A 26,614-nucleotide genomic window follows, 5' to 3' on the forward strand; every position below is an offset into this window, starting at 1 on the left:
ATCTTTCATTAAATTAAAAGTACCAATACAGCTATGTAAAAAAATACTCCATTCAATGTAAAATAATGAAAAATATTTCTGTAGTTTACGTACAGCAATATTTGCCGCAATATTTGGGTAAAGTATTAAAGTTACTGGGTTTTTCTTTTGTTTTGGACACAGTATAAACCATACGATATTAATTATGCGAGGAAAAAGATCATGATTGATTGAAAATGTTGCAGACTGATAGTTTTAATTATCTGGAATGTTAAATGGACTATGCCAATGAATATTGCATTAATTTGCTATATAAATTTAATAATAAATCATACTGGTGTCAATGTCAACACCAAAACATAAGGAAAAACAACAGAACAATGTTTATAATGTCAACTATGTTTTACAAACATTTAATACTGTTATCCTATATGATGAAGCCAGTTGCAGTCTTGTTCTTCCCCAAATTACAGGCAAGAAGTGGTGACATAACACTACAGCATAGACTTATTCAACTCAAACATCTGCGGCACTAAAAACGTGTGGCTGAGGGGTGTCTTTTTAACTCCCACATATGCTACTGTGTGTACTTGGCTGCTCTTCCAAAGAGCCATTACAGCACGATCACTGTACCAGTGCTCAAACATCATAAGAACCACAAGGATCAGATGGAAAATAAAATTCAAACTGCTAAAATACCTGTCGTGTGAAGACTGATGGTTTGACTTGGGACAATCTCAGCGTATCTAGTGGTGCTCAGGGCTTCGTGATTACAATAACATGAATAGTGACGTGCGTTCTTTTATTCCACAACATAATAAAAAATAGCTGCGGAGTATATTGCTACAAATGAAATACAACAAAAACTGTGTTAGATAAATGAAGGGATTGTTCCGGCAAACAGAAAATGGGATGCAAATGTAATACAAAATATTTAACTGAATGTACACACGCAGTGTATCTAAAGTCGATTTTATTGTGAATGGCTCTCCTCAGTCTGGAGATAGATCCGAGATGGTCCCACTCATCTCTGAATGATTGCTCTCCCTAGTGTAGACCAACTGTCACTACAATACAACACGTACATAAAATCAACCTATAAAAAAAATCTAATATAATAAATCTACTGACATTTGTGTTACATTTTTTGTGAATGGACCAGAACAATGAATTCACATTAATAATAATCCTGGGTTTAACTGAGCGCTGTTGTATTACTTTAGAAACCCCAAAACACACGAAGAAATCTAGATTACAACAAGATACTTTCACTGATTTTATTGTAGTATGAACTGGCAAGCACAAAGAACAACTGAATTCAGTGTACAGGCGAGTCAATGAACAGATACATATGTACAAAACACACAGCTTCAAACATATTCACTCACTTTGAGATCCATTTCAGGTACAAAAATAACAATAGCTTGTTTCCAATTTTGTAGGACCTCTAGAGACAGACATACACAGCTTGAGACCCTTAAGACATTCCAGTGAAAAGAAACCCCCTGATGCATCATGATTTGTTGAGATTAAAAGTGTCCATATATAATGTGATTAAAATATTTTTTTTTTATGGTATACACTAAACTGAAAAGCTGTGGATGATTTGAACCCAGCGGGTTTTTTTGTCAAAACATTCAATACTTCATTGGCACTGTGAAGACATGAAAGAGAGATGCGGCTGAGGAAATATTGGTTATCAAAGTGTATATTTAGTGACATACGGGGGGGAGGGGGTTAAAGAAATCTATATCTCAACAAATAACTATTGTACTGACCAAAAAAGTGTAGAGAAGATCCTTCAATAAAAAGCATTCAGGTGCATCACTGGGGACATGCCTTTTTTTCCCGATTTACAAACTGTAGATAGCAATGGCACAAGAGGAAAATTTACAGTGAGGTCTAAAATGGTAGTAAATATGTACAAATATGATAAAAGAACTGACCAAACACATGGTCGATTTCATGACGCAGAAGAGGCGCTGGCTAAAATACAACAGGCAACTGCCTCTAGAAAAGAGTTTTAGGAGTGCAGCAATTTCTTTTTTCTCTTTCTGGTGATTGCTTGGTGTTCACTGGTACTTACAGAAGTTATGATTGTTTGTAGTTACTGGCGTTTGGCTTTGTAAGGTCGGGAGCGTTTCCTTCGATCAGGCTTCCTCTGTTTGTGCAAGCGGCCGATACTCACTCCCTGCCGACGCCGTACGGAAATGTTTTGCTCCACAAGGCTGGCCAGCATGCCTGCAGGTGATACCCAGTAAGCATGAATGATGGTTATGAAAATGTTTTTTTTTTATATCTGTGTTTTGTTAAGTTGGTGAAGAGGAAAAAAAGTGGCATTGTATGTCTTCTGACATATTTCAACTGCTAAAGTTACAATCTCCAAGATTCCCCTTTAACGCTCTTTGGCGGCATCTGTGGCGATTAGCGGTAGTTGCGGGTGGGTTTTTGGACTTCCCCCTCCCAGAGATCCAAACAGAGTTGCCTGTACACACCAGTCACAGTGGACAGGTGGCCTTCATTACAATTCAAGGTCGCCGGTACACATGAAAGCAAAAAAGGTAATGATGTCTTCTGAGACGCCAGCAGAGATGAGGAAAAACAGTTTGCTGCTGCTTCTTGTCATCTTCTAAGTATGCTGCTTTAACCCCAATTCCATGCCGGTCCATTCTGAACATATTCCCGTCATTACTTAGAAAACCCTGCCTGTGATTTTTCCCGACAATGTTGCCACAGACACCCAGCTCATTTCATTTTGAATACTTCAAATGCGAGGAATTTAATCAGTGGGCTAAAGGCTCAGTCATCATTGCGTTACCTCATTCAGCGATAGGGACATTCATTTATATTCCAATCTTCGATATTATTACTTTAACATTTGCAACCTTCATAAAAATTGAAAGAATGCACACAACTATGCATTTTAAGATATTTGTTTTCCTCATTTCTCTCACTCATTGCCAAGATTCTTAGTGCCTCCATAGCTTCAGGTGGTCTACCACTACAGAAATATACATCAATATGGTGCAATTTGAGAGGGGAGCTGTGAAATATTTAGACACTATCATTTACCCCTGAGAATTTAAATGAAACCTAAAAACAAACCTCCAAATGGATGATTTTGATGGGAGCGAACACAAAATCAAATTGTGCAGAACTGTTGTAAACAGAATGAGCAGGTTTACCTTCTTGGGCCAGCATTGAGATAAAGGTGCAGATAAACTCGTCATAATTGTGGGTCCTCCTCTGATCATCAATCTGAACAAATGAAAACAAAACAAAAACAAAAAAAAGATTTTAAAATCCAATACAAGCAAATTCCCATACTGGATATTGAATTCCAAGTGAACAAAACCTACTTTGTATTTCTTTCTCTTCTCTACTTCTTCCTTTAGATAGACCTCATAATTGGCAATGTCAGCCTCTACACACTTGAGTAGTGCAAGCAGCTCCTGCAAAAGACAGAAGAAGATGAACTGCTCTGTGTTTGTTTTTCATACATTTTACTGTATAGCTTTGGCAAAGGCTCTCTAATTGGATGCACAGACAAAAAGTAGGAGGCTACTGTGGCACAAAAAGAAATTGTGTCAGAATGATATGCATGGCAAGGTACATAGTGGTGTGCACTATAATACAGGGGATTTTCTTGACTTACTTTCGGTGAGTACTTATCCCCAGCGGGCTTGTTGTCTGCAGTACTTTCTGTAGTGTTGAGCTTTTCCTTGCTTGGTTTCACCTCCGCTCCATCTTTTTTCTCCTCTTCCTTCTTCACCTCCACAGACGGTCCTTCGTCCCCCTCATTCACTCCTTCCTTTTCTTTTGTTTTCTCTTGGTCTTTAATCTTATCAGGAGTGCAAGGCCGCCTTGTGCCATCAGCAGCCAAATCTCCTGTACGGGCAACAAATAAAATCACCATCTATCAAAAATTTCCATTTTTTTTTTTTTTTTTTTCAAATAATGTGGGTTATACACATTTCAATCACCCTATACTGTTTACTTCTACTGTCTAAAATGATTCATATTCTCTGACTGTAGTCTAATAGGAAGTGGCTGAAATGCTTACTTCAGGAGAGGCTTTAAAAAAAACAACAACAACAACGTGTAAATAACATGGATGACAGTAGTGATCTTGTGTTCTCACCAGATGATGGAAGAGCATAGATGTCTCCATCGTCCTGCAGGTGTAACAAGGCTACACTGACAGAGGGACCGAGTTCTCTTACGGCGCGGTTATGTCTGGAGTCGAGCCTCAGCATTTCATCTTCTCCAAAAAGAACACGAGACAGATGGGATGCTACTGGACTTGATGGGCGCGTGGCAGCTTGGGAGCGAGCCGGCGAGCGCAGCGGGGAGTTAAAGGCGCTCCCAATCTCAGAGGCCGTGTCGGTGCTTTCGTTGCTCGGTGTGGGGGAAGGCTGTGATGCCGAGGTGATACAAATGCCCCCCGTGCGACCCTCAGTGCGTACAGACAGAGGTGTATTCAGGGCATCTTTTCTTTGTACCTCCTTCTTCAGTTTCTCTGCCAAAACAGTGAGGGCAATCTGGCTTTCCATTCCAGTCCCAGACCGCCCTGTTCGTGAGCGCAGACTTGCCTTCCGTCTAAACCTTTACAAAAAATAAATTAATTAAAATTAAAAAAGCAACATTTTTAAAAAGAAGAAAAGAAAAAACATAAAACAAAATAATACCTAAAAACAAATTATGCAGTACAGTGCATACCTGTTGGATGTCCCAGCAGAACCACTCACTTCTTCCTCATCCTCATCATAGTCATCTTCATCATCTGTGTAAGGGGGTTGTGGTGGGACTGGTATCCGAGAGCGACCAACGCCGGCTGCAAGATCTTCCTCCTCCTGTCAATTTTGATTTGATACACTTTATTAATCCCCGAGGGGAAATTTCTTCGCTACAGCAGGGGGGCTCTCAGGTGGGAGATGCTGCAGCAGGCTGCCACTAGCGCGGCGCCAGGTAACCTGACCTGAGGTGCATGTTTTTGGATGATGGGAGGAAGCCGGAGAACCCGGAGAGAACCCACGCAAGCACAGGGAGAACATGCAAACTCCGCACAGAAAGGCCCAGGACCGGATTCGAACCCGGAACCTTTTTTGCTGTGAGGTGACAGTGCTAACCACTGCACCACCGTGACGCCAATCAGAGAATCTTTAATAAACTTCCCAGGAAAAATGTTCTGCAGCCACAACAATGATTTTATGGGCCACCTACTACACACACATCAAAAATAAGACCTAAGAAAAAGACAATTTAAATACCCTTTGAATCAGTTTTGCTGTATAGAGTTTTGGATTAGTAGCAGCTTTGTAAAGAAGCATCCGAGCTCCATGGTTTGCTGAATGCACAACACTTAAAAAGGTGGAATCCACTATTCTGGAGGCAGATTGTTGATATTGGATTTTGACAGCAAAACAAATACACCCCTCTCTTCAGCGCTCCTTCAAAAGCTCTGTCCCCAAATTAATTAATTGTGCGCACTGCACAACAAGTGTTTCAAACCCACATTTTAAGGGGTCTTGCAAAAATAAGTCTTTATATATTCTGTAATACAGAGTATATATAAAGAATATTGGCTGATGTGAAATATCGTTAAACGGATGACATGCAAAACTACAAACCCAGCATCCAAAACACAACAGAGTAAAAAGTAATTTGTTAGCTGGTTTAGATGGCTTTACAAAACTACAAAGAAGTAGGAGAGAACCTTACGTTTGTAGTTAAGCTGGCAATAATAGCAACGTTACCTAGCATAGCATTTTGAATTATGCATCTATGCAAACAATCCCACTGTGCCCATAAACTTGTGTTTGTAGGTCCTCGGCACGAAATAACCCTCGGCAAACGTTGCACAGACAATATGAAGATGACACTGTGAGCTCGGGAATATACTGGACAGTCTTCCCCCCCTCTTCTTACCTGCATTGGAGACTTAGCATAGTTGTGGTTGTCCAGGAAGGCAGGCAGGCGTTGAATGAGGGGGTTGTGACTGGTGACTTGCTGGGGACCTCCTGCGGAGACCGGGGGTTTGCCCATGACCTTAGTGTTTCCTGAAGGGTTGGAGACATTCTTGGACTGAGCCCCTGACTCATCTACTGAATCTAAAATGAGAGTTGGTGTATTGTTGTGCATCATTTTGATGTTTATGAAAAGCTCCAACACCATTTACAGGACAAAACTCAAAGAAAGACAGCGGAAATAGAGCCAATGAAATTACCTGAAGACCCCTGATCAGCCCCTTGGGCTGTAACTGCCACTGCATCGGCTTCTTTCTTGACAGCAGTGGTGCTTTCATCAGGACAGGAAGAGTCCTGTTGCTTCTTGTCATGGACAAGCTCGGGCTGAGTGAGCCGGATCATCTGAAAACATGACAACATATTTGAATTGCCTCATGCTGGATATTACACAAGATATTCACCCCAGTCAGTTCACATTACTAAGCAGATCCTTCACAGCTGCATTTTGCTCCCATATAATTCCCCTTACAAACTTCCACTTGGACATAACAAAAAAAAAGTTGACCATACTTTCACAATTATTAGGACGAGTGGAATGTTAATTGGCCTGTGATGGAAATTAGTTCAGCTCAGTTTCTGACCTTCTGTAGACCCTCCAGAACAGTCTGTCGGTTTCTCTTTAGAATTTCTAGTTTGGACTCGTACTTCATTCTGCGGTCAGGCACCACTGCCATCAGGTTGAAGCGGATGTCATGGTACGGCTCACTGAAAACGAGCACAGCAGCAGCATAAGAATGAAGCCTGAAGGGCAAGTGTAGGAGATGAACTACTACCACTTGAGCTAACTGGTTCACGCCTCACCCAGCAGTGGCCAGTCCAATCCTCTCCATAATAACCCGCCGTGCCTTATCAGTCCATTCCTCCTCCTCACCCCAGGGCCCTACAATATAATGCGATATTATACTTCCTTTAAGTGGCAATTTCTAAAAGGTAAGTGATCAACAACTGCAGCTATTAAGAAAATAACATTAACGAAACTAAAAGCAAAAAAAAAAAGAAGCATTTTTACATTAAATAACTGCCTTAAAATTGAATTAAATTACGGTTGATTTGCTTGTTTATTTGAGAGCACTTCATTGTTTGGGAGCTGCGGAAAAAAAAATCTTGCTCCCTGTTTGTAGTTAGCATGGACTTCAGAGCAACTAATGAAGCCGTATCTATTGGACAAAAAATAGTTTATTAAAAAATTTAACAAACGAAAATAAGTAAGTCAGTATAAAGTCTCACCATGGTCAATGGGATAGGCCTTAAGGCCATCAAGCTCAAAAAGGCGGTCTTTGATGGGAACATAGCTAACAAAGTGGAAGGCCTCCATGGTCCGTACTGCACTGATCCCATTCTGCTTCTCCGGCAGGTGCCTAGGCTCCGGTCTCCATAGAAACACGGAAAGAGAGCTTGAGCAACTGATGAAAGTACAAAGTCTGACATCTTTCCCAGCACGGCAGACGAATCACAGAAGTTGTTATTTTTTTTTCACAGACACCTGCAAATTTGAAAAGGAATCACTGACCGTAGCCTACCTGGCATGGCTGTTATGTGCTCTGGCAAGCTCTGGGGCATTTCCTATTGCGTAACCTTTGCTCTGAAAAGTACATAGAAATTTAAAGTTATACATGACGGTACGAGAGGAGAAGGGAAAGAGAGAGTGAGAGAGAAAGACGAAGGTAGTAAACGTGACAGTTAAGTCCAAGAAGGTGATTCCTGATATTAAATGTAAAAGTATCCTGATTTCAAATCATGTTTGAGGTCCCATAATTTGTACATATACCCGACATATTTTAATACTAGCTTCACCATTCTCTCAATATTTTTCACAACTTACTATGATTTATCAATATATTACAGCAAAAAGAAAAACAAATGTCAGGAATGATTTTTAAATAAATACTGTGAATAAAAAGGACACTATAAAATTGTAACAGACATTCATGAGTGGGTGTGATAAACAACTTACTTCTGGACTAAAGCCTTTTGTAAAAGCCTTCATGCGACTAAGGGTGGTGCCAAGCTCAACTCCACTGCAGTTCAGAAGGACACTCAGCAAAGCGTGGGTGGCACATGAATTTGGTATCAGCTAGATGGAAAGCATGAACACATGTCAAATGTCACATTTCGTTTTGCATTATTGCAAGATATCAATAGAGATATGGATTTTTAAGTGCTGGAGTCTGAATGTATTAGGATGTCTACTTGGACAAGGAGCTTTCCTTATTCAGTGGCATTTGTGGTTGAAAGTCTTTCAAGTTTGATGCATGTTAGGAAATGAAAGGATGTGTAGTTTCTAACAAATATTTTTGTTCTGTGGTTTTGTATGCGTTTGTTGTTGAGGCCAAATTGTACCAGAACACACCCTTAAGAATATAAAATGTCTTTTTAGAAAAAAGTGCAAAAATTGTCATGTTAATCAAGTGTATTTGTGCAATAGAAAATCAATTAAAACACATACATTTGGATACAATTGTACATGTACACATTATATATGATATGATGTGAAAACACCAGGAATAACTACAATGATCAGGAACATTATGGATCAGAGAACCACTTACCTGATGAGCAAAAAACATATCATTTACTATTTCCTCATCAATGACCGAGGTCTCATCCACCAAAGTGTTAACTTTCCTCCGGGACCGACGTTCCTCAATCCACTTGAACAGGAAGATGAAGCCGTAGACCGGACTGAAAGATAAAGTTACATGTTGCTGCTATAAGTCAAACACGAACACTGTTTATATTCACACGAGTTTTAGTGTTAACTGCACCTTTTAGGTGATTTTAATCTAAATGCTATTGTTGCTGACCAAATAGGTGCGCCCAGACCTGACTGAGTCCAAGTTACATACCTTTGACACTTGCTTTGAAGATCATAGATTTCCTCGACTTGGACACCTTTAACACCTAAAGGAACAATTCATTCGTTTTAGTTGCCTGTAGGACTCCAGATCGACGGTGTAGTCACTGCAAGGCTGAGACAGTTTCCCGTATATTAACAACTCACCAAAATCCTCCACCAGCAGAGTGAACAGTCCTGCAATTATAAAACATTTGGGTTTGAACAGCAGGCGATACTACAACAGAAAAAAAACAAAAAAAACAAATGGAGAACTCGGGAATGATTTTTTTTTACAAACCGCGTCACTCCTCCACATATTTCGCACTTCTTTATTCACTCCGTAAACTTGCGCAACACAGTACAAACTAACATTACAGTTGACAATGTTTAAACTTCTATTGCATCAAAGTCGCTCTCCGAGTTTAATGCGTCAAGCTGCTTACAAAGCTGAATCTGGCTTCATGTGGAAGCTAACGATAGTTAGCTGTGATGTCTGTCGAAATGTCCTACCTGGATCACTCTCGAGCTCCAGCCAGCCTTTATTCATTTTTGCATCTGTGCACAGCTGACCAATATTTAGGATGTTTTCCAGTCCATGTCTAAAAGCAGGGTGAGAATCTTTAACGCCGTATCCATTCACGAAACAAACTGTGTAGAGCTGAAGATAAACACAATAGACAGAATTGGCCGCCTACAAATTACGTCATCAAGAAACGACGGGTGGTCGCAAAAAAACAGTCCGACCTGCAACTTCCTGCGGCTCTCAGAACAAAATAACAAATTAATGGATCAATCAATTATTCAGTCAGCTGCAAAGCATTTAAAAATGTAAGACTTTTCTTTCAAGTGGTCATTTAATTACGACACTTCTCCAAAACAGATTCACAGTACCTTCCGAAGGTACCATATTTTGCCGAAAATAAGTCAAACTTTAACGCTAGCCGAACAAACTGAAATATTGTAATACTAATATTTAAGTAAACAATATAAGACATGTAATATAATAGTCATAAAACAAATTGCGTATTTGTTTTGTATAAGTGCACGACTAAAGGGAATTTCTAGTTCGGAAGTAGGAACAAACATTGGAGTAACCTCTACGGGGACCGTATTTTTGGTCACACTGGGGGGAAAAAATTGGAAATTAGCAACGTTTATCAGTTCATTTACACAGTTATTGATTGGATGATCGTCGTATGCACTAATAGCCGGACTTCTTGAACAGCACAGCGTCTACGTATACAAGGTAACCTCCAACAACACCCTGATGTTTGAGTTGAACTGACGCGTCTTTAGTTAGCCGAGTGAGCGTTAGCCTCTGTTATTTCGGCTAGCGTTAGCTCCGTGAACGTTACACCTACACGATATTTGATCGCTGTCTCGCCACGACGATCAAACAAATTAACTCCGTCCCACACACAAAAAGCCGCCTTTCTTCCAGTTCCGAGTTACAGCCAGACTTTCTGCTTTGCCGCCGCCGGTGGACCGTGGAGGTTACGTGCGTTTCGGGTGTTTGAAATTACGTTTATTGTTGTGTAATTAGCTCGCTGCATATTGGTCTGCTGACTCAGCCTGAGGAACCGGCGGTGTTTCAATGCACGCAGTGAGGTATAAACCCTCCCTCCAACAGGTAGACACCTCGAAAAGCTGCTTGGTGGTCATCGTATGAAACGATAGCAGCAGGAATAGCTGCAGAGGTGTCGGCTTTATGCTGCTTTCCCGCTGCCTCCGTCCTCGCCATCGGGAGAAATCCCTCCCTCGTGTAGGAACATTTACTCAAGTGCGGTACTTAAGTACAAATTCAAGGTACTTGCACTTTACTTGAGTGTTTTTTATTTTTATGCAACTTTATGCTTCAACTTCACTGTATCTTAGAGGCAAAAAAAAAAAACATTTACAATTCTTTATACCCTTTTTTTGTCCAGTGAAAATCTGCACATTTGGTGATTTTGAATTTAAATGTTTTGGGATAAACTGAACTAAAAATGTCTTTTATGGGTTAAGAAACATTCTCCTTCCTAAACTAAACTGTTTAAAAACCTTCTTGGATGAGCTGGAAAATGCTTCAACACGAATCTGAAAACGACTGCTTTTATGTTTGTTGACTTTTTAAAGATGCATGGTTCTCATTGTTACAAATATATGAGGAACTTCCTGTAAAGAATATGATGTGAGCTGCAGATTAAACCATCCAATTTGAAATAGGCTCAACCTTTTTATAACTGCATGGGTAAAATCCAATGTAAGGTAAAAGAGAAACAAATTTATGGCGCGACAGACTTTTAAAAATGTTTTACTTGATACAAGAAATTTGTTCAGTTCACAGATCAGTTGTTGCCTTCAAATTACAACTGTTCATTCAAAATTTGGTGACAGAATTTATCATACTCAAGGTTTTTTTCCTCCTTGTAGTTTGTGTGTGTGTGTGTTGTTTTGTTTGATTTTTTTTCACTGAGCTCTCCAAATAAAGTTAATCTTAAAGGAATAGGCGATTTATCAGTTAGGAGGTGGACAAAAAATGAACTGATATTTTCATAATTAAGTAACAGTTATTATGTAGGGATACTAACCGTTTCACTTTCTCTCTCAGCTATTAACAACTGCACTGTACATGTGTTTTGTTGTTTTAGGGCTCTGATGAAGGTGTGTAGGTAATCCTTTGAGAGCCCTGCAAGACACCATGTCTGAAGAGGCAGTTTCAGAAAGTGACCTGGAGGCCAGCCTTAACAGTGAAGAGGAGTATTTGGAAAATGAAGAAGAGGAAGACAATGAGGACATGGAGGAAGATGAGGATGAAAATGATGGAGATGATGAAGATGACAGCATTGGTGAGTAATATCCTTTTGCCTTGTGCATCTTGATAGAGTCTAATCAATTCGAGTGTACTCTAAAACAGGAGCCTGCAGTGCATTTTAACTACCCTTTAGGACTTAAGCTGAAACCCTGTTCATTCTCTCCCAAGACCGACCTGCGAGTGCCCAGAGCCGAACAGAACCGGCTCAGGATGGCAGGGACTCCACCTCACCTACCTCCAGAGAGCTTTCCTCTGAGCCTCCTTCTCAGCCTGCGTCCCGCCCGTCCTCCAGACCCGCCTCTCGTTGTCAGCCTCCAACCACGCCGGAGAACTCAAGCCCGAGCAAACCACCTTCCAACAAAACAAAGAAACAAAAAGCCTCTAAATTAACCAAATCTTCCAAGTCCTCAAAAGGCTCCAAACTCTCTAAGCCATCTAAGCCTACACACATGAGAAAGAACATCAGGTACATATAATGGCTTTCTGTGATTTTCATGTATATTATGGAATATGTTTATGTTTGTGTTTAACCAGACCTTTTTCGCTTACAGAAAGCTGCTGAAAGAGGACCAGCTGGAGGCAGGCACCAAGGCTGCTCAGCAGGAAGAGATGGAGAGGCGGAAACGTCTGGAGCAGCAGAGGAAGGACTTTCCCACGCCAGCCCCACCCTTCCCCGACTCTCAACTAGGTGACTAATCTATAAGTAAATTGTGAGCAACATTTCAGTGACAGATTCTGTACTTTGACTTCTATTCTAAATTTGCCACTCCTTCCTCCCATCGTTCCAACAGTGGACACAGCTTCAATTTTAGGAGAAGTATCTCACTTGGTCCCTGCTCTCCTGAGCAAACAGGATGTGATCTGTCTGGACAGCAGTGGTGAGGAAGATGAAAATGTGGAGGCGAAGTTGCCTGCACTTGGTATTAGAGATGGTAAGATGGATGCAACTGTACTGCTTTTATTAATACGTGATTACAAACCGTATTGGATTTGGGCATTTACTAATACAGTGTTCACGTCACCCATGATGACACAGATGTGATTGAGCTTAGCTCCGGGGACGAAGATGCCCTGCAGATAAGCAGCGAGTCGGCCGATGAGGATGCCGACGGTGCTACCGGCTCAGAGGAGAGCAGTGGAGCGCACATCAACGACACTATGAACCTGCCTGACGCCCAGGGTCAAGTGCTGGTTAATATCAATCACCCTGTAGAGGAGAAGGACGTCTACCTTGCCCCACAGCTGGCCAGGGTGGTCAAACCTCACCAGGTACAACTTCTAACTCATTCTGTAAATGCTCAGTTGTAGAAAGTCACATTCCAGCAGGGCAGATTGTTGTTTCACAAACATTTTTCCTATTCATCTCTAAGATCGGGGGAATCCGCTTTCTCTACGATAACCTCATTGAGTCGCTAGAGCGGTATAAGACCAGCAGTGGCTTTGGCTGCATCCTTGCTCACAGCATGGGGTTGGGCAAGACACTGCAGGTCATTTCCTTCATTGACATCCTGCTGAGAAATACTGAGGCCCACACTGTGCTGACCATTGTCCCTGTGAGTAATCAGAATGTATAATGTGTTTGAATATATGCCTTCAGGAAGTTGCCATATCCTTTGGATTGAATTAACCTCCTAAACATGATTTCCTTCAGGTTAACACACTTCAGAACTGGCTGTCAGAGTTTAACCTCTGGCTCCCACCACAAGAAGCCCTCCCCTTTGACACTGACCCCACCCTCGTCACCGGCCGCACATTCAAAGTTCACATCCTCAACGATGAGCACAAGTATGTAACGTGTTGTCGAGTGCAGGCTTAAGCATTTATGATCAAATATGTGAGCTGTTAATCACACTGACTATGTGACCTGCAGAACGACGATGGCCAGGGCCAAGGTTGTGGAGGACTGGTCCAGAGATGGAGGCGTGTTGCTGATGGGTTATGAGATGTACCGGCTGCTGTCCATGAAGAAAAGCTTCGTGATGGGCAAGAAGAGGAAATCAAAGAAGCCTGCTGGGCCGATCATCATTGACCTGGATGAGGAAGATAGACAGCAAGAGCTCATGAAAGGTCAGTAGCCTTGTACAATTATACTGTCTCTGTGAGATTTATATATATATATATATTATGTGTGTGTGTGTTGTGGACAATAGCATTTTTTTTTTTATCATTTTCTTTTTCAGGTATTGAAAAGTCCATAACTCGACCTGGCCCAGATGTGGTGATCTGTGACGAGGGCCATCGCATTAAGAACTACCACGCCAGCACATCACAGGCCCTAAAGAACATCCGCTCCCGGCGCAGGGTGGTTCTGACCGGTTATCCACTGCAGAACAACCTCATTGAATACTGGTGCATGGTGGACTTTGTTAGGCCTGACTTTTTAGGCACACGTCAGGAGTTCAGCAACATGTTTGAGCGTCCCATTCTGAACGGTCAGTGCGTGGACAGTACGCCGCAAGACGTTCGCTTGATGCGCTACCGCAGTCATGTGCTGCACAGCCTGCTGGAGGGTTTTGTTCAGAGGTAAGCTTTCTGTCAGGTTCAGAAATTGGACAAAAAAAATAGCATACTACCCTGGAAGTTGCTCACCTCACCATGCTTTCTTGGGTGCTTCTCTGGTTTACAGACGAGGTCATGATGTGCTACGAGACCAGCTTCCCACCAAAGAGGAGCATGTGATCTTGGTGCGGCTCTCTCGCATTCAGAGGGCGCTCTATACTGAGTTCATGAAGCGCTTTCGAGAAGCAGGAAACAGTGGCTGGCTTGGTCTCAACCCACTCAAAGCCTTCTGTGTATGCTGCAAGGTCAGACTGCTTTTGTTTGATGTTACTGTTACTGGGTCCACTTATTTATAATGGCTGGCCTAAACTGTCTGCTTTTCCCTTTTTATCCTATTATTTAATCTTGCTTTGGCATTTCTCTGTTACTAAGCCCTGTTGCTTCTTCTCCAGATCTGGAATCACCCCGACGTCCTCTATGAAGCTTTGGAGAAGGAGAATCAGGCCAACGAGCAGGACCTGGATCTCGATGACATCACTTCAGCTGGTAACCCTCGCTGCCCTGCACCCAGTGCTGGCCTTAAAGCCAAAGTAGCAGACTCAAGCAACAGCAAAGTCAACAGCACGCTTCTACCACTCAATGCCTCCCAGGACAGAGCCAATCAAGTCATCACATATGAATGGGTATGTTCATGTAAACCCGGGTTCTCCCCAGTTTAGTTGTATACGATCAGTACAGATAAAAGAATCAACAAAAAAGTTTTGAATATTCCTTTTATTTTCACTGTCCAGGTAATGATTCATTTTAAATGGTTTATTTATTTTTCTTAGGCAAAGGACGTCATGATAAACTACCAGACAGGAGTTCTGGAGAACTCTGCCAAGATGGTTCTGCTCTTCCATTTGATTGATGAAAGTGTGAGGCGAAGGGACAAGATTTTGGTCTTTAGGTATGTCCTCTGTCCCACGTTCATGGCGTTAAAGACAAATCCGCCATTAAGCAGCTTAGAAAAGAGACTGACTGCAGCTTGGCTAATTAATCCAGGTTTTATTCTTAAAGCTTTCAGTTCTTTCTACAAGCATTAATATTGTGATCATGCTATGTCTTGTGAAGATTCCTGCATTCTTGCAGGTTGCTTTCACAGTTAAAAAATATTATGACCTTCAGTAAAACAAAATGAACAGCTGCTTGTAGCCATATATGTAAGCACACTTACTTTACCTTGCCCTAAATATCTGTTTCTGCTGTTTATCCACTAGCCAAAGCTTGTCCACGCTGACGGTCATTGAGGACTTCTTATCAAAGAGACCCATGCCGCAAGGCATCGCCTCCACTGACAGCCAGAGCCAAAACTGGGTTCGCAACCTCAATTATTACAGTGAGTCATCCAATCTGTGCTTTCGCTCCAATCCAGCAACATAATGTGTAGTCTTCCTCACTGAAACCTTAAAGTAATGATTGTCTTTATGGATTTAGTATCCCTGGCTGCAGTTCCTCCCATCTGGTCATTTTTCTTGTCAAATGTACGCTGTGCTCTGGAAACAGCCTTATTTGGGAGCAATTTTTATATATATTTGACACGTATCGTTCTGGGATCGTTAAAAATGCTTCCAGTCATTTTACTGTTTTGCAGAAATGACAAAAGTAGTCCATGTGAATTTAATCAAAATTCCATGAATTAAAAGCTCCCCTTCACTTTGCTGCAAGTGAAAGTGTGTTTAGGTGTTTCAGTAGAGATTATGTGTGTCTGTCTGCAGGACTGGATGGGAGTACATCAGCGTCAGAAAGAGAACGGCTTATCAATCAGTTTAATGACCCAGAGAACAGAACAACATGGGTGTTCCTACTTTCTACCAGGTATGTGTCTCTGCTTTCTGTTTTTTTGGTCATCTCTCCCACTTCCTACACACACTGGCAGGAAGTTTATCGTTCATTGTCTGTGTCTTTCGTAGAGCGGGCTGTTTGGGTGTAAATCTAATCGGGGCCAATCGCGTCGTTGTGTTCGATGCGTCCTGGAACCCCTGCCACGATGCCCAAGCGGTGTGTAGGGTGTACCGATATGGCCAGAGGAAGCCCTGCTACATTTACCGACTCGTCTGTGACTTTACCTTGGAGAAGAAGATCTATGACAGACAGGTCTCCAAACAGGGCATGTCTGGTAAGTGATTTTTACATGGGAACACGAGCCATTCGTATTTACAGTGACCAAACGGATACTTTTGAAAGTTCCACGACCACAAAGCTCCTTTATTGTGATTGTGTGATGGAAGTCTGTCTTCGCCAGATCTTATATGGCTAATGAATGACATCTACCGGAATTCATTCAGTCATAAAATCTCATCTCTGTTTTTAAAGACCGTGTGGTAGATGACCTGAATCCAGTGCTGAACTTTACTCGTAAGGAAGTGGAGTCGCTGCTGCACTTTGTAGAGGAGGAGCCCGACGCCGAGAAAATCTCTCCGGAATCCCGGGACGACTTTGAGGCAGTGATATACCAAGCTTGTCAGCTTTACCCTAACCTCATCACCAAGGTACAGTTGCATGTAAAGTGTTTCTCAAAAGCCTAGGCACTGCAAGACATTTAACAACTAAACCTCTTGTTTTAAGAAATCATGTAGACTCATGTTTGCAAAACCTCAAGAGGGGTTTAGTTAGTTGAGGAATTATGTGCTCTATATTATAAGATATAGCCACCAAATGTCAGATTTAGCTAATGCATGAGTAAGAATATAAAGAACAAATCTTTGTAATGGTTTTGGTTGTTGACACTTATTGATGGATGGATGAATTGCACTGTGTAAAAATACAAACATTTCAAATGCTTCCACGCTAAACAAAGCACAGGAATGGACCAGAAGTGCTCATCCTTCACAGTATCTGCAAAATATGAAATTTTAAGTATTTCAACTCGGTGCTGAAAGATTTTTGCTTGTGAATTTAAAATATGTATATATCAGCAACTGTAACTAGTGTAAGTGCACAAAGTGTGAAAAATTTGGATGTGATGAAAACCCCCAAAGAAACTCAGTGACATTTACTAGTTTATCCAACAAAATAAAATCTTAAAAGGTATTACGTGTTTTGGTGATGAATATGTAAGCAGGAGAAGAAAAGGAAAGGAGAACAAATGTTTTATTAATGTTGTGAATCCCATATGAGCTTGCTGTGGCTTGTCAGAGATCAAGGTCCCTCTTCCATGAAATACCACATGGGTGATCTGTAATTTAATCTCCCTCTTTCTATATGTTCTAATAGGCCCCCTTCCACCACGAGTCTCTGCTGGTGGACCGGAAGGAGTCAAAACTGACCAAAGCAGAGAAGAGAGCTGCCAAGAAGAGCTATGAGGATGAGAAACGAGCCTCTGTGCCCTATTCTCGCCCATCGTATGCCCCCTATTACCCAACCAGTGACCACGCGCTCGCAAACATCCCAGCCTTTACCCAACGCGGCTGGTGAGTTTCAGACTGTGTGTTTTACCTCGCATTCCTTTCAGTTAATTGTTTGTTTACTCAAGATATTCTACAATTCATCCTGTGTATGGACATGAAAAACTGGCTCAATTCCTAGTCCCCTTAAAACTATGGAAATGACTGGTAGCCTCTCTTACTGGCAAAAACACCTCTTGGAAAATAACAAAAACAAACCAACTTCAGAGTTGTTTGTTTGTTTAAATTTGTAGCTGCACCTAGGTTCCACTTGTGTGAGTGTGAGAGAGGAGAGAGAGAGAGAGAGTGTGAGAGCGAGAGCGTGTGAGAGAGTGTCTGTATATATACGTGTGTGTGATCGTCTCATGAGTTCAACCCTCAATTTTCCAGGCGCGCCATGACACGGCCAGATGAGAAGCCCGTGGCAAGTGTCAGGCCCATCCAGTCGACTCCAATCCCTATGATGCCTCGCCAGGTCGGGATGGGCATGGCTGGCTCCGGCTCTCCTGGCAGCCTCCCTGTCAACTTCCTGCAGAAAGCTGGAGTTTATGTGCAGAGGATTGTCACCACAACTGGTATCGTATAATATTTTCAAATGCTTAGATCACTAAATGTCACATTTTCATTTACTCGAAGCACTTAATCTGTCAACAGACAAAAACAAAAAAAAAGAAATATAGCTCGTGAAACGTAATGATCAAACATAAACACCAGCCATTTATCTGGATCTGCAGATATTGTGATCCCAGGAGCGAACAGCACAACAGATGTTCAAGCTCGAATTAGTGCAGGAGAGAGCATCCATGTCATCAAAGGATCTAAAGGTAGCATCGACACACGTACAGGACTTTCTGCGTACAAACAAACAGTTAACCGCTTACATCACCTCATGTTTTCTGCCTCACAGGTACCTACATCAGGACAAATGATGGACGAATTTTTGCTATTCGATCTGGAAAGATCAGTCGACCTGCAGTCGGGGGTTCTGGTGCTTCAAGAGGTACAAATTCACATTTATTATTCTTGCTTTCAATCATCTAAAGAACTCTGAGGGTGCGGCTCTTGTGCGCTTGGAGGGACCTCCAGCACTGGTTTTACACATCATGAGGAATACTGTAAAACCTGTATTAACAGTAAAACAGTATAATGTCCTCTGTGACTCCGGAGCAGCTTTCATAAGTGAGACAAAAACAGCCCAAGTCTAGTACTGTGGTTGTTTTTCCTCAATCATTATGCATTCTCCTCCACATATATCCTTGACCTCATGATGGTTTCCATCAAGGTTAAAGAAAAGTGTTTAGGAAAGGACTTAAGATGTAATTGTTTTGACTATTCGACCGTACCCTAAAAGTCAGGATATTTTAGCTTCTTCTGTACAGATTTTGAAATCTCTTCTTCTTTATGGCAGTGCAGTTTTAATTCTGGAGTACCACTTTAATTGTCAAGATATTTTAGATGTTAAAGTACCATACGTATTTGTTGCTAATTGTTTGTGCAATGCATGATATCATTTGTTTCTAATAATATTAGGACATATTAGTAATGAAACATTTGACTTTGCGTCATTCTTTCCAGGCTTTTCAAAAATCAATTATTGAGAGGTACGAACGATGTCCATGTCTCCTGGCATTTATATGAGCGCATTTCTCTCTTCTCGGCAGACGCCCAGGCTTCCTTGCTCCATCCCATCGGTAATGGCTGTGCGTCCCCTCTGGATCAACAGCAGCGTTCCCCTAATGGCGAGCAGAGGCCCTCCTCTCCGTTAAGCTCTGAGATTCTCAGAGAGCTCAGCCGCTACACTTCATCCACGAGTGACTCCACTGGTGGCTTAGGGAATGAACTGCCGTCACAGTCAGACGTGTCATCTGCGCCAGGAGGGGACGGAGGCAGCTCACAAAACTACCAGACTGGTGATCTCAGCAGGCAACTCGGTGACGACCTGCTGAGCTCAGCATTGGAGATGCGAGGCAGTAAACGCAAGAGTTCTGACAGACAGGGCGACACACAGACAGGAGGCAAACGTGCTCCTGCTGCAGCGCATTTCCCCGGGCTGTCCATGGCGTCCAGTGGGCTCAGTTTTCCTCCCGTAGGTCTGAACTCTTCCTCCCTATTGGGTAACCTTGGCCACATGACTCACCCACTTCTGATGGCTGGAAGTGGTGGATCATCATTCCTTCAAGCACCAGGACAAACACTGGGGGACCTACAGAACATGTTCCCCTCTGCAGGCACAGACCTACTGAGACCACCTGCCACGGGGAATGGACACCTTCCCACCCCCTCCTCATCCTCTCTGTCTACAATTTTCTCCTCTGCCTCCACCACCATTCCTATGTCATCCACACCCTCAGTAGCAACTTCTTCCTCCCTACCGTCAGGTTCTCTGCCTCCGTACTTGATGAACCCCAACATGGCCGGCCTGCTCTCATCAAGTTTCCCTCTCAACTACAGTCAGTCGTTGCTCTCTGAGCCGAGGATGTTCTCCAACCCTCTCCTCTCGGGGTCAGGGGGCTTCACTGCACCCAACTCCAGCTCTACGACATCCAGCTTCCTCTCCCATTTCAACAATCCCACCTCCAGCCTGTTGGGGGCAGCTCTGACTCAACCAGAGAGACTTCAAAGTGCAGAGAACGGTGGCGACAGTTCTGATGACGACGTCATAGAGGTGATAGGACAGTAGAGTCTCAAAAAGTCCCAGAGACAGTTTCACACACAATCCTTATTTTAAAGCACACTAGGAATGGGAATACGGACATGCTTACAAAACTAAATGAAAGAAATTATGTTACAGCTTCTAACCGAACTGCCGATTGGTGATGATATGCATTGTTACATTCAAAGAGTGTAATCAGAATGCAAATAAGGTCAAGAGAGAAAAGTGAAACTTTGCAACAAATTGTTGACAAAACACCCAAATGGATTACATAAATTTAAAAAATAAAATTTGGTAATCCTGAAAAAGCTATAATACAATGAAGTTGGCAAAGTTTGTGATGGACGTTCATTTTTCTTTTATATTGTTGCCTCGGTCATCAGTGGAATAAATCTGAACTCCCATTCCTAATGATCCCACTGAACTACACACACAGAGACTCGCCTGCTAATGAGCAAATCAACTTGTACCTTAACGACTGTACAAAGTGAAGTTGCAAAATCCTTATGCTGGATATCCCAGACTTGTTCAGCTGGAGCATCAGAGCGGCGGGAACAGACCTACGTCATACGGGACCAGCTGAATCTCCCGGGGGGGGGGCTGTGCACAGCCTCTTCTGCTACATTTCTAAGCAAGACCTCACCGTGCAGTTTTACTTCCTCTGTCTTCAGATGGAACGATGCGATTCAAGCTGCTTAAAGTCGGGTTTTCTCACAATATATGGCTGTAAAACGGTTGAGTGCAAACAAAAATTTGACCCTCTGTTGCACGCTGCAGCTGCACCCATTTTGTGGAGCTGTTTCCTTTACAGTGTAACAAAACTGGAGAAGCCACATAAATAGTAAAATCCCTGATGTGTTTAGGGAAAATCTTCCAAGGTTTACCTTCAACAGAACTTTTAGGCTTTCGGAGCATATTTTAGTCTTTAGCAGTTTGATAGTCATTGTAGCATCCCCTGTTGAAAGGATATTATGTGTAGTACTATAACTGAATATGTTGATACTTTGTAAATAAGTCATTATCATTGTTTATATTGCAAGTCGATACTGTGCAGTGTGTAGATTCTGGTCATGGGGAGATGGTTTATTATTACAGTGACTATCATGGTGATAAACACACCCTGGCATTAATGCTGGGGAAACAAATTTCTTTTCAACTTTATAATTTTACTTTTTTTCCCTTCAAAATAAAATGAATGTACTTTCATGTTAGCCTTTGATAGAACAGGGGCTGAGACATGGATTCGGACTGTGTTCTTTCATTTTTAGCCTTAAATAACACAAAGGGGTCTTGAGTCTGTGCATTTATCTGAGTTCGTCCTTTTTACAAAACCGTTGGAAGAACTACTGACACTTAGACGGTCAGTGTCAAACTCAAAACACAAGTTTAGGGTAGATTCAGCATTGTGACTAAAAGCACCAAGTGTTAAAGCCAAAAGGAGCTCGAACCAAGGTTTAATGTTGCTAGTTTATTCACAAAACCGTGTAACCTATCTTTTGTTGCAGTGCAGCGTCCCCATCATTTGTTGATATGATCGCTCAGTTAACCTGCACCCCACATGCAAGTCTTCGATTATGGTAATTTTCCGACGTTTAGTTAAAAAAAACTTGCTGAGAACAAACATCACCTAAACCACAGAAACCATTGCATTCATGCAGCCTGAGAGGACAAAACCCTAAGTCAATGTAGCCACCAGCCATCCAACAAGATATCTCATTTAAGTACAACGGCCTGTTACTGTGGGCAGGTGATGTGGTGGCCTTACAAAACTGACAGTGCCATCCTGTGGTAGCTTTTCACCCAAATGCAGTGCAGTGTAAAGTAGCTTCTGTCAGTAGTGTCAGTCAGTGTAGGTGCTTTAGGGAGTTCGTTTAGGTCTTTGCTGTTCTCTGTAGCTCCGTGTTTCTGTGTTGTCACGACATCTCGAGGTATTTAGATCTAGGAGAGTCGCTTTTCTCTGCTGGTTAACTGGGCTAGATGCAGTGGTTATCAGCCTCCAGAAAAGCACTGAATAACCTGAGACAACAGATCATTCCCTATTAAGTTACTTCTTTTTTTTCTTTTTTTGTCAATGTTTTCTCGTGGGGACCTTTTGACCCCACAGTTGGAATTCTGTTCATGTTTTGTTTTTTATCTGCTATTGGCTCTTTCTCTGTCGTTTTGGAGGCTTCATCTCTATTAGGGACTTCTTAATTTTCTTGAGAATTTGTGATTTGGTTTCTTTTAGAGTTTAAGGTTTGAGCTAGCATTTTGTAAAAGGATCATATCTTCTTGTAAACTGTACAAGGTACATAATTCTGAAACCATGTTTTATTCTCAGTCTTCTGAATCAGTAGGAAACACTTTACATCTATTATGTTTCTTGGGATTATGGCATTTTGTTAAAATGTTTTTTTATATAACTTCTTATTGGTGTTCACGCCCCTGGCAGTTATGTCCCTGTTTTCAGTCCAAGTGTCTGAAATGTATTTATTTATGATGGAAGATATATTGTTTTTGTAATTACGTTTTTTAAGCTTTTTGTTCACTTTGACCCATTAACGGCTGATCTAGTAAGAATTTCATACATGCAGCCTAAATCGGAGCAAAATATGACTGTGTTATCAATGTTATTTTAACAATAAAACACTTCTATTGCAGTGTAAATCATTTATAAAGGCTTTTATTTCTGAACATATCTTTAGTGAGACATATAATGTGATTTATTCAAATGTAGCTAAATCACTCGTCAAAAACCGCAACATAATAAATCCCAAAGGCGGGCTAATACGTGACCTGAGATACTAAAGTTCAGCATGACTTCAACATATATTCAGCGCTGCAGCTAGGATTTTTGAAAACACAGGTCATGAATTAAAAAAACCTAAACAAACATATGACTCGCCACCAAAATATAGAATTACTGGATGTAATCGCAGAGTGGTCTAAATGTTGGTTCAAACCTGTCTTCACCCTGCTTAGTTTGATCCAAGCAGACAATATTGAAACAGCTTATTCTTATTCTTTTAATGTTTGGCTGAAACCCAATGTTCACCATGTTGGTTAAGCATGCTGGTTAGTGCTAATTGGCAAATTAGACACACTAACACAAAGCAGAGTTGATGGGAATTTGATTAATTTTGCAGATTTTTAGCCTGATATAGCACATAACATGTATAAGTGTTTGTTTATCTGTCAAAAAGTCGTTAGATCCCAGCCAAATTTTCTGAATAAATTCCAGAAGACATGACCCCAGTGCCTGCAATGGCAGCGGGTCCTGTGTTTTCCAGTATAAGACAAGTTATTTCATCATCCACCAATGCGTCTTGAAATCACACGAACATCAGAGAAGTATGTAGCTGCAGAAATCAGTTCCTTTTTGACGTCCATGTCAATCAATCTGAAAGCACGGGATTTTATAATTTAATCTCTTAGGCTAATCTGGTTTTAGTACAGTGTAATGGTGCTCTTTTAACCGTCCGTACGATGTCCCCTGTCAGGACTGCAACCGTTGTTTAGCCATGTAAGCGCTGGAGACTTGGCTCATTATGATGAGGGCACTGAGAGCGGGGCAGAGTGCTGACAGGTACCAGGTGTATTCCCTCACAGATGCGGTGAACCACGCAGAGCAGAGGCCGAGGAGCAGGCTGGCGCTGCCGAGCAGGTAGGTGACGAGTCCGGACACTGCGTGCCAGCGCTTGAGTTTCGCCAGGGACCAGCCTTTGGCTAGAGAATGGTAAATTAGAGGCACAGCTGCCACAGACTGCACACCAACCACACACACCGTGAGCAGGCCCAGCTGACCGTGCCACGAGGTGAAATGGGGTTTACCGTTCAGGTGCTTGTTGTAAGAGATGGCAGCCAGTCCCAGGACTGCACAGACCGCACAGAGGCACTGCAGAGTCCAGTGAAAGCGACCTTTGGTCTTGTGTGCAAACCTTTTGATGGGGGAGCCATGGGGCGAGAAGAGGAGTATCGCTTCTGTCATGAAAAGGCAGAACTGGATGGGGAAGAAAGAAAGAAAAGAAGTTGTGGACAACTCACAAATGTTTTCAGTAGCCTACTTGTTAATCTGTCCATTATCTTCTTGATTATTGTATTAACAATTTGGTCGTGAAAATGTCAGAATATAAAGAAGAAAAATGTCCTCTGCAATTTTTAAACTGAATGTTTGAGGTGTGACAAGTCGGCTATTTATTTTTTTTAATTACTTAGCCTTAATTAACAATTATGTAAATCATTTCAGACATTTTTATATTGATTGTTTAATGATTAACAGACTGAATGTGTAAGCTCTCTTATTGAAAGTGAAGGATATTGAACTTCCCTCGAGCGTTTGCAGGCGAACACGTTTCTACTTACAGCGAGTGTCATCAAGAAAGGATGCCAAGAAAACCAACCTAAAGTAAAAAAGAAATAAAGGAAGTCAAATTCCTTTGCCAAGAGGGATACAGACGTGAAAATGTGGGAATATAAAGAGCACTCACTTGCACCGGGTCGAGACAGAAGTGCAATGAATACGGTGAAGACGCAACAGGTGAGGTGGGTCAGCACCGTGGAAGCTGTTCTGATAAAACCGTACAGCCGAGGCTCAGAAACCGGCTCTTTGTGGAGGACCATGTTTTAAGTGAAGTGAAACGTCCGGGCTGTGACCAGCAAACGTGAACTCACAGTTTGTTTGAACTACTAAGAAGCGGAAGTCGGCCCGTTACTTCCTCTTGCTTGTCGCCCTGCTTCGTGTAAACGCAGAAAAAAGACGGGACACGAACAGGAGCCCGATGAGTGTAACATCAGTGTATCTCTACAAATCATATCCGTCCTTAGACTGGTCGGTATGCTTGACGTGGCTGCGTCGCTCTGTCCGCCAGGAGAAAAACGGAAGCTTTCGATGAGTATTTTCAGAATAAAACGTAGTTTTGCCAATCTAATACCTTGGCAGAAAACGCCCGCATCATATTGGATGTGTTATTCTGTGCTTAGTGGGCGAATTAAGTGGTGATGCCATCCATCTCCCCTTCTGACCCTTGATAACGACCACATAACACCCCTCTTGTTAAACCTGCCATCCTTCCTCTTCATCCTCAAGAGACTGCAGTGCAGGAGGTTGTTAAACTGAGTATGTTATTTTAGTCTGCCCGACACAGTAATAATTCCTTTTTGTGACTGAGGTTTGTGGAAGTGGACGTTTTTGACCCAAACCATGGCCCTTAAATGTCAGTAGCCTAACTGTGCTGTATATTCATAAATCATACTGTAGTGAAAAATGCTCCCATGAGGTCATCCCCCTTTTAAAAATCAACAAATCTTCTTGTGGTCATTATTTTCTCTCTCTTTTTTTAAAAATTTGTTTTATCGAGCCCTTTTAATGTGTCTTACTGTACGCTCAAAACAGCATCTTTAATACATTAACATTTGCTGGATATAATCAGGTTTTACAATTTTGAGCTTTGTCTCATTGCACTCTATGCGATTGCTATGTAAATGGAAATATAATTAAAATTCAAAATGTTAATGTTAAGTGTTAAATGTTAGTTAGTTTTTATTTTCATGCTTTTATTCTGGAACTAGAGTGTCCGGAAGTTTTCTCATTCATTCTTGCTGGTGACACATTAGCTTTTATACATTAACTATCTCATATTAAGCATATTTAACACCGACCTTGGAAACAAGTATTTTCCATTTTGCTAAATGAAGAACATATTGTACTTTGACTTTGGAAGAATCATTGCATTTAATGTTAAACAGTTAGTATGTTCCCGCCCCCCATTGTTTTTTTTTTAACACTATAATAGCCTACAACTTGTAGGAACGTGGCCTGAGTGAGTTCTTTGACTAGCTATATAATCAAGTTTGTGGTTTGCTGTAAAAATATTTTTTGTGCATTTTACAGCTGGGAAAATCATACTTTCTTATTGTGCTTTATTAGAACAAAATTAATTCTGGCATTTGCTCTGGTGACCAACCTTTCTACTCCCACAGCATAAAAAACAATTACAGGCAGAACGTCCGTCCTGCTGATCCAATCTCGCACCAGCCTTCTGACTGAGGAAACGGCTGATGTCACCATTGGTCAGTCGAATGTCACGACTACCTGTATCAATTACAAATTAAAAGCTTTATTCTCAAATTAAAAGGCGTGTTGCGTTTTAATACACGGTCCAGCCCAATACTAGGGTTGGGCCTCGTATTGTTACTCTAATAATTGAAATAGTTGTCCCCTTATTAATTTATGTTGTGAACATCAGCAATACCATACTACCTTTTAATCAAAAAGTCTGAATGTTATAGGCTACTTAATGATTTGCTGAAAAACATGCCAATGAAGAAGAGGAGTAGAAGCGCATATTTGATTTCCATTTCAAGCACTGGTTCTGAAAAAATTATTTTGAACCCATCAGATGCATCCCCCCATGGTATTACATG

General features: G+C 41.7%; 3 protein-coding genes across 3 annotated transcripts; 1 reads left to right on the forward strand and 2 right to left on the reverse strand.

The window, feature by feature from the left end:
* Positions 1-1,242: 1,242 nt before the first annotated feature.
* On the reverse strand, positions 1,243-9,548 carry bap1 (BRCA1 associated deubiquitinase 1). Its single transcript, XM_069703345.1, has 17 exons — positions 9,352-9,548; positions 9,007-9,036; positions 8,852-8,906; positions 8,555-8,687; positions 7,960-8,079; positions 7,526-7,587; positions 7,233-7,375; positions 6,807-6,885; positions 6,587-6,710; positions 6,206-6,347; positions 5,908-6,089; positions 4,699-4,832; positions 4,121-4,584; positions 3,635-3,867; positions 3,339-3,431; positions 3,165-3,237; positions 1,243-2,220 (listed from the first exon to the last, which is right to left on the reverse strand). The coding sequence occupies exons 1-17, from the start codon at positions 9,386-9,388 to the stop codon at positions 2,087-2,089; spliced, it is 2,238 nt and encodes a 745-aa protein (XP_069559446.1). The 5' UTR covers positions 9,389-9,548; the 3' UTR covers positions 1,243-2,086.
* Positions 9,549-9,957: 409 nt separating this feature from the next.
* rad54l2 (RAD54 like 2) lies at positions 9,958-22,858 on the forward strand. Its single transcript, XM_069703347.1, has 22 exons — positions 9,958-10,087; positions 11,472-11,669; positions 11,804-12,101; positions 12,187-12,323; positions 12,427-12,567; positions 12,672-12,904; positions 13,006-13,188; positions 13,287-13,420; positions 13,506-13,702; positions 13,816-14,158; positions 14,262-14,439; positions 14,587-14,817; positions 14,965-15,083; positions 15,394-15,512; positions 15,892-15,991; positions 16,087-16,292; positions 16,490-16,665; positions 17,390-17,586; positions 17,950-18,134; positions 18,294-18,383; positions 18,467-18,559; positions 19,221-22,858. Exons 2-22 carry the CDS (start codon positions 11,522-11,524, stop codon positions 20,237-20,239), a joined length of 4,527 nt encoding a protein of 1,508 aa, XP_069559448.1. The 5' UTR covers positions 9,958-10,087; positions 11,472-11,521; the 3' UTR covers positions 20,240-22,858.
* Positions 22,859-25,030, reverse strand: cyb561d2 (cytochrome b561 family, member D2). The gene is made up of 3 exons (XM_069703348.1): positions 24,679-25,030; positions 24,554-24,591; positions 22,859-24,191 (listed from the first exon to the last, which is right to left on the reverse strand). The coding sequence occupies exons 1-3, from the start codon at positions 24,809-24,811 to the stop codon at positions 23,688-23,690; spliced, it is 675 nt and encodes a 224-aa protein (XP_069559449.1). The 5' UTR covers positions 24,812-25,030; the 3' UTR covers positions 22,859-23,687.
* Between the last annotated feature and the right edge of the window lie 1,584 nt (positions 25,031-26,614).

The sequence above is a fragment of the Brachyistius frenatus genome, unplaced genomic scaffold, assembly GCF_029030835.1.
Source record: "Brachyistius frenatus isolate BFR_SWC_R1_liver_20210118 unplaced genomic scaffold, ASM2903083v1 Contig_45, whole genome shotgun sequence".
Taxonomy (NCBI): domain Eukaryota; kingdom Metazoa; phylum Chordata; class Actinopteri; family Embiotocidae; genus Brachyistius; species Brachyistius frenatus.

What these genes read in the sequence shown, in the direction of transcription:
- bap1 (XM_069703345.1), bottom strand. Translation starts at nt 9,388, where the DNA reads ATGAATAAAGGCTGGCTGGAGCTCGAGAGTGATCCAG. An exon ending in GCACATAACAGCCATGCCAG is followed by an intron (nt 7,376 to 7,525) that starts GTAGGCTACGGT and finishes GTTTCTATGGAG; the next exon opens with ACCGGAGCCTAGGCACCTGC. An exon ending in AGAAGAGAAAGAAATACAAA is followed by an intron (nt 3,238 to 3,338) that starts GTAGGTTTTGTT and finishes TCATTTGTTCAG; the next exon opens with ATTGATGATCAGAGGAGGAC.
- rad54l2 (XM_069703347.1), top strand. Translation starts at nt 11,522, where the DNA reads ATGTCTGAAGAGGCAGTTTCAGAAAGTGACCTGGAGGCCAGCCTTAAC. An exon ending in CTTCCCCGACTCTCAACTAG is followed by an intron (nt 12,324 to 12,426) that starts GTGACTAATCTA and finishes TCGTTCCAACAG; the next exon opens with TGGACACAGCTTCAATTTTA. An exon ending in GACAAGATTTTGGTCTTTAG is followed by an intron (nt 15,084 to 15,393) that starts GTATGTCCTCTG and finishes TTTATCCACTAG; the next exon opens with CCAAAGCTTGTCCACGCTGA.
- cyb561d2 (XM_069703348.1), bottom strand. Translation starts at nt 24,811, where the DNA reads ATGGTCCTCCACAAAGAGCCGGTTTCTGAGCCTCGGCTGTACGGTTTT. An exon ending in TCTGTCTCGACCCGGTGCAA is followed by an intron (nt 24,592 to 24,678) that starts GTGAGTGCTCTT and finishes TTTTTACTTTAG; the next exon opens with GTTGGTTTTCTTGGCATCCT. An exon ending in CTTTCTTGATGACACTCGCT is followed by an intron (nt 24,192 to 24,553) that starts GTAAGTAGAAAC and finishes TTCCCCATCCAG; the next exon opens with TTCTGCCTTTTCATGACAGA.